Genomic DNA, 5,794 nt, shown 5'->3' on the forward strand with positions numbered 1-5,794 from the left:
GAAAGCAGAGTCGCACAACTGCGATATTTGCGACTTATTACTTATGTGATAGAACATTTTTTGCTACGGGCCACCGTTTAAGAGTTATTTACGAAAAACTATAAAACGGGTAACCCAAAAATCTCATCTCAAGACACATATGGAGCATTTTCTATGAAAAGGGACCTTATTGTCGCTGGCGCTTACGCTGCACAGCTTCGCGCGGCATTGTATTTATATCTGAGCATCGTTAATAATGACCTCGTCCCGTCAGGGGGGTGTCACTGCGCAGTTTAGGTATATTTGGCAGGCGCACCGCCCGGGCAGGTGTATGGCAGTGGGCTGCCGCTCGCGCAAAATTGAAAATACGCAATGGCTTCGAAATCTAAATCGCGATCTAATCTGTATAAAAGATAATGTTCTGTTTACGGATGTCTCAATAAACGGAAGAACAAAGAAGCAGAAAAAACATTTTTTTTAAATTCCGGACTAAATTGACCGACATATTTTCAAAGGAATAACTACTTCTGCGGCATACCTACTTCCGTGAGAATCAGACATACTATCTCCGGATAAAAATTTTATGTCTACGTTTGTAATTCCTACATATTTATCTTAAAAATAATAAATCAGTAGGTATAGGTACAAAAACTTGTCAAGTGACAACCTCGTCCCGACACTCGCAGCTCGGTCATAAAACTGCGGCGCGCAACGAAGATTCACGGTTCGTGCGCGGTTATAAGTTTCAATTTTGCTTGCAGGCGGCGAGTGTAGGTATAATTTTGTACCTAAATCTGGCTTTTGTGAAGGAGTGAATTTTCTGTACGGTAGTACTATTAGTTATTCTGTGGTCCCGTCTGGACGCCCTAGGTACCGCTGGAAAGACGAAGAGCAGAAAGACCTCAGCGAACTCGGCGCCGTCGACTGGACAGAAACGGCTTTGGACAGAGTAGCATGCCGGTCTTTGGTGTCGGAGGCCAAGATCCACTTCGGGTCGTCGCGCCACAGCAGTAAGTAAGTAAGTGTCGTTAATAATGGCGTAAGCGCCATCGACAATCAGGTCCCTTTTTATTTCTGATTATTGACATGTCTTTATGATTATGATACTAGTCAAATTTTAAATTTTAATGGAATAGTAAATGTTTAATGTGTTAAAAATAAGTACGGCTCACCCGGTATTGTATTGTCCTAGTCCTGGCTCTAAGTATATTGATGTGCATGGTAGGTTTTAATTAATTGTACTTTTTAACATTAGTATTTAAGTTTTTTGTTACTAACACCTCTATGGGCCATGCCTGAAAATAAATGATTATTTAATTTAATTTATAGAAAATACCACAATTATGGCTCTCAAACGCCTGGTTTCGCCAATACGCATTAGAAACAAAGCTAAACCAATATTGATACAATTATCTACGTCTACGTAGGCTGTTATGGCACTTACGGCCAAATTTGCTCAGTTGTTCTGAAACTATGTGTCGCGTCGGTTCATATTCCAACATGGAGTTTATACTGTTGTTATCTGTAAGTTCATTTTATTTTATGATTTTTCTCCAGTTTGTTGTGCTTATCTTCCCTTTATAAATCCACCGACATCGACACCACTGTTGCATTCATCCATAGCCTGGGTAACCGCTTTATTACCTAGTACGTCATACACACAGTTCAAGAGAATATGATGAAAAAATCTAAATTACGTCATTGGGGTTGTATGTTTGATTGCAATCGTCGTTATTATTATTATTCAGAGCCCACTGTGTCCCACTGCTGGGCAAAGGCCTCCCCCCTCTTTTTCCACTCTTTCTTTAGTGCTATATCTGGCCAGCCTCTCAAAAAGGAGTCCAAGTTATCCCGCCATCGCCGACGAGGTCTGCCGGATCCCCGGTTAGACTCGTGGGGCTCCCACTCCGTGGTTAAACTGGCCCACAAGTCGTCCGGCATTCGGCAGACATGACCAGCCCAGTCCCATTTCAACTTAGCCGCTTTCCGAGCTACGTCTTTTATTTGAGTCTTTTTTTATTTTATTTATTTATATAATAATATAAATCATTTTATTAAACGAAATTACACATAACAACATTAACAGTAAACTATAAATAAACTTAAAAATAATAATATTATAAACTACAAATAAACTTAAAGTAAGGCTTTATTTATTCACTTTAAATATTAATACAACTTTTGCCAGCATGCCACTATGTAAACCCTTTAGGGTTTATGTAATAGTTGGCGAGATCGCGCGGTCCGATCCGCCATTATTGCTTAATACAATATATTAGGTATATAATTATTACTACACTGTACAGTTATATATATAACAAATTTATCTATACACATCAAATCTCTGCATCTATTTTATACATTACTCTAGACTTAGGTAGTATTTTTTTTATCTTAGAGAGCAGCGTGGTGTTTCGGACTAGATCCCTTAATTTTACACCTAATATGCTGCGCTCGTCGTATGTTCGCGATCGTCGTATTCATAGCAAATCTACATGACTCCAACAGCAACACTCCTAACTGTCCATCGGTGGACCGTATGCCTTATTTAGAACTTTAGGGTTTACCTACTTACGCACGGATTCATCGGTGCGCGAGCCCGACTCGCACTTGGCAGGTTTATTTTATGTTTTGTTTATAAAACGGTTAATATGTTCTGTTTCAGATCCTGAGTTTATCTCTGGCGCTACCTAGTCAAGGTACCTAGTTTACTTTTTTATTTAAGTATTTTAATTAAAAAGCATTTTTTTCAAAACACATTTTAGTAAGGTAACCTAACCCTATTATCTATATAGATTATATATTAGGTAGGCGCACGTACACGGCAGGCGCACTTCGCCCCCTTCACGGGGAAGTGCGCCTGCCGTGCAGCTGCGCCTACCCTTATATATCTATATAGACTAAATTAAAGGTAGGCGCACTTACACGGCAGGCGCACTTCGCCCCCTTCACGGAGAAGTGCGCCTGCCGTGTAGCTGCGCCTACCCTTATATATCTATATAGACTAAATTAAAGGTAGGCGCACTTACACGGCAGGCGCACTTCGCCCCCTTCACCCCCTTCACCTTACCTAATTAGTTAGTGTCATACTTATATTATAATATATGTTGTGTCTTTTCGCGAATCCTTAACAATCATTGTACAGATAAAGAGCATAATTGTTTTCCGTCGTATTTTCACGGAAACTTACGAAGTCTTGCTACCCATCTCAGTCATCTCGGTACTGAAGTAGCATGACAAATGAAGGGTACACGGAAAGAACATGTCTAGTCACTTTTTTCGAAATGTAGAGCTCTTAATGAACTATTAGTTATATCTTTTGCTACCACTATAATATATGTAACACATTTTTTTTTAAAAAGACCGTCACGGAATTACCATACATTTTGACATGGTTCTAAATTTTAAAACCGCGATTACTCAAAATGTTACTCAAGGAACTAGACATGTTCTTTCCGTGTACCCTTCAAATACAAACGTTTCCGAGAAAATACGATGGAAAACAATCACAAAACAATCATGCACTAGATCTGTACCCTAGTTTGAGCATGCAAAAGCATGGCCAACATAAATACAAAAAAAAACCGGCCAAGTGCTTGTCGGCCTCGCGCACCGAGGGTTCTTTTTAGGGTTCCGTACCCAAAGGGTAAAAACGGCACCCTAGTACTAAGACTCCGGTGTCCGTCTGTCTCACCAGGCTGTATATCTCATCAACCGTTATAGCTATAGACAGTTGAAATTTTCACAGATGATGTATTTCTGTTACCGCTATAACAACAAATACTAAAAAGCACGGAACCCTCGGTGCGCGAGTCCGACTCGCACTTGGCCGGTTTTTCATGTTCAATTACAGTTTCAGATCCTCCAGCAAGACCCAACTGCATCAAAATGTCACCAGAGAAGGAACAACAAATCGATCAGATAGTCGCAAAACTGGAACAATTCCTCAACAATCTGACCATAGAGCACGAACACTTCGACATCCGTCTCCTCAAGCTATCCATAGAGCAGCATACCGAGGACGAGGAAGAGAAAGAGACAGTGCTACAGCTCTCTGTCAACGACTGTCAATTGTCAGATGACGATTTAGAAGAGATTGATCATCACAGAGAAAAAGCGAAGCTAGAGAGAGAAAAAGAAGCTGTAAAAGAAAAAGCTAGGAAAGAAAAAGAAGCGGAATTGAAAAAGGAACAGCAATCTGATAATAGTAAGAAACAAGATCACAATTTGAATAACGTACATGAAAACAAAAATAAATCTGATAATAATAAGAAACAAGACCAAATTCCGAGTAAAAAAATAGAACAAGAAAACAATAAAAACTCGCAAGCTCATGAAGCAACAGAAATAGATACAGAACAAGTAAATCAAGTTAATCAAGGCAGCGTTAATAAACCCGAAGCCGGTGAACAAAAACATGGCAATTTAAAGAATAACGGTATAGTAAAACAAGAAAATCAGGTAGCTAAGGCAGAAGCTAATGATCAGGAAGATGATAAATTTAAGAATAAAGATAGAGACCTAGAAAATAATGGCAAAGAAGAAGAGCAATTAAATAATATTGATAAAGAAGTACGGCCTGAGGTTATTCATTTAGATTTGGACGATAATGGGCAGAAGATTGTGGAAGCTTTGGGCAGAAAGGAAAAAGATCCGATAATCGTTTACGTACAGAAGCGTAACTCAGGACAATCCGAGTACTGGTTTCCTAAAAGGAGATAGTGACGTCTTTAAACCCAATGTCTGTTAGTTAATTATTTAAATATTATACAGAATACATTTTTATTGGTAAAATAAAAGTACATATAGTATGGGACATATAACAGAGACATATAATAATCATAATCATAATAATCATTTATTAATAATATAAAATTACAAGTCAATAGGTACTATAATATGTAGGTATTATACAATATTATTCGTATTCTATGACATGGGTTTACTTATAAAAAGCTCTTTGTGGTCATAGAACGTCTGCTCGAGGAGCCATTGTCTGAGTTTAGTTTTAAACATTGACGCACTTTTTGCAGTAACAATTTCACGCGGAAGGCAATTATACACTTTTCGACCCATAACATGTGCTAGCTTTTTAGTTTTCGCAATAATATATATAAAGGTCAAAAATTCAAAATAACTTAGGTTTAACACTGATTTAAACTTTCACGATTTTTACTCATTATTTAGCAGAACGGGACTTAACGTCGGAGGTTTTAAAAACTTAATTACACGCGACTAAGTCCTGCTCTGCTAAATAATAACCCAGGTAGCATTTATACGTCATTGTGACGTCCGTTACGTCAGTATGACATATAAGTGACGTCATTATGACGTCGCTGACGTCACTTTGCTACCAGGGAACTTAAGTTTATATAAAATTGTTTATTTAGATGTATTTTAATTTAGATGTTTTTAATTTTATTATAAGTTGTTTTAATTATTAGTTGTACCCTTTTTTTGTTCCTGATATAAATATACATTATAATGAAATAAAGTTTAAATTGATATTCTTATATTCATCCCTACAGAGATGTAAGTGTAGCGAATCTTAGGTGGCATTCCATTTTTAGGGTTCCGTACCCAAAGGGTAAAAACGGGATCCTATTACTAAGACTTTTATGTCTGTCTGTCCGTCTGTCACCAGGCTGTAACTCATGAACCGTGACAGCTAGACAGTTGAAATTTTCACAGATGATGTATTTCTGTTGCCGCTATAACAACAAAAACTAAAAACAGAATAAAATAAATATTTAAGTGGGGCTCCCATACAACAAACGTGATTTTTTGCCGTTTTTGCGTAATGGTGCGCGAGTTC

At 38.0% G+C, this 5,794-nt stretch overlaps 1 protein-coding gene across 1 annotated transcript; it reads left to right on the forward strand.

The window, feature by feature from the left end:
- Nucleotides 1-1,408: 1,408 nt before the first annotated feature.
- LOC134753232 (putative pre-mRNA-splicing factor ATP-dependent RNA helicase DHX16) lies at nt 1,409-5,416 on the forward strand. The gene is made up of 3 exons (XM_063689034.1): nt 1,409-1,503; nt 2,645-2,678; nt 3,833-5,416. Exons 1-3 carry the CDS (start codon nt 1,453-1,455, stop codon nt 4,699-4,701), a joined length of 954 nt encoding a protein of 317 aa, XP_063545104.1. The 5' UTR covers nt 1,409-1,452; the 3' UTR covers nt 4,702-5,416.
- Nucleotides 5,417-5,794: the final 378 nt, after the last annotated feature.

This window comes from Cydia strobilella, chromosome 26 (assembly GCF_947568885.1).
Source record: "Cydia strobilella chromosome 26, ilCydStro3.1, whole genome shotgun sequence".
Classification (NCBI taxonomy): Eukaryota; Metazoa; Arthropoda; class Insecta; order Lepidoptera; family Tortricidae; genus Cydia; species Cydia strobilella.

What these genes read in the sequence shown, in the direction of transcription:
- LOC134753232 (XM_063689034.1), top strand. Translation starts at nt 1,453, where the DNA reads ATGTGTCGCGTCGGTTCATATTCCAACATGGAGTTTATACTGTTGTTA. An exon ending in AGTTTATACTGTTGTTATCT is followed by an intron (nt 1,504 to 2,644) that starts GTAAGTTCATTT and finishes GTTCTGTTTCAG; the next exon opens with ATCCTGAGTTTATCTCTGGC. An exon ending in TCTGGCGCTACCTAGTCAAG is followed by an intron (nt 2,679 to 3,832) that starts GTACCTAGTTTA and finishes GTTCAATTACAG; the next exon opens with TTTCAGATCCTCCAGCAAGA.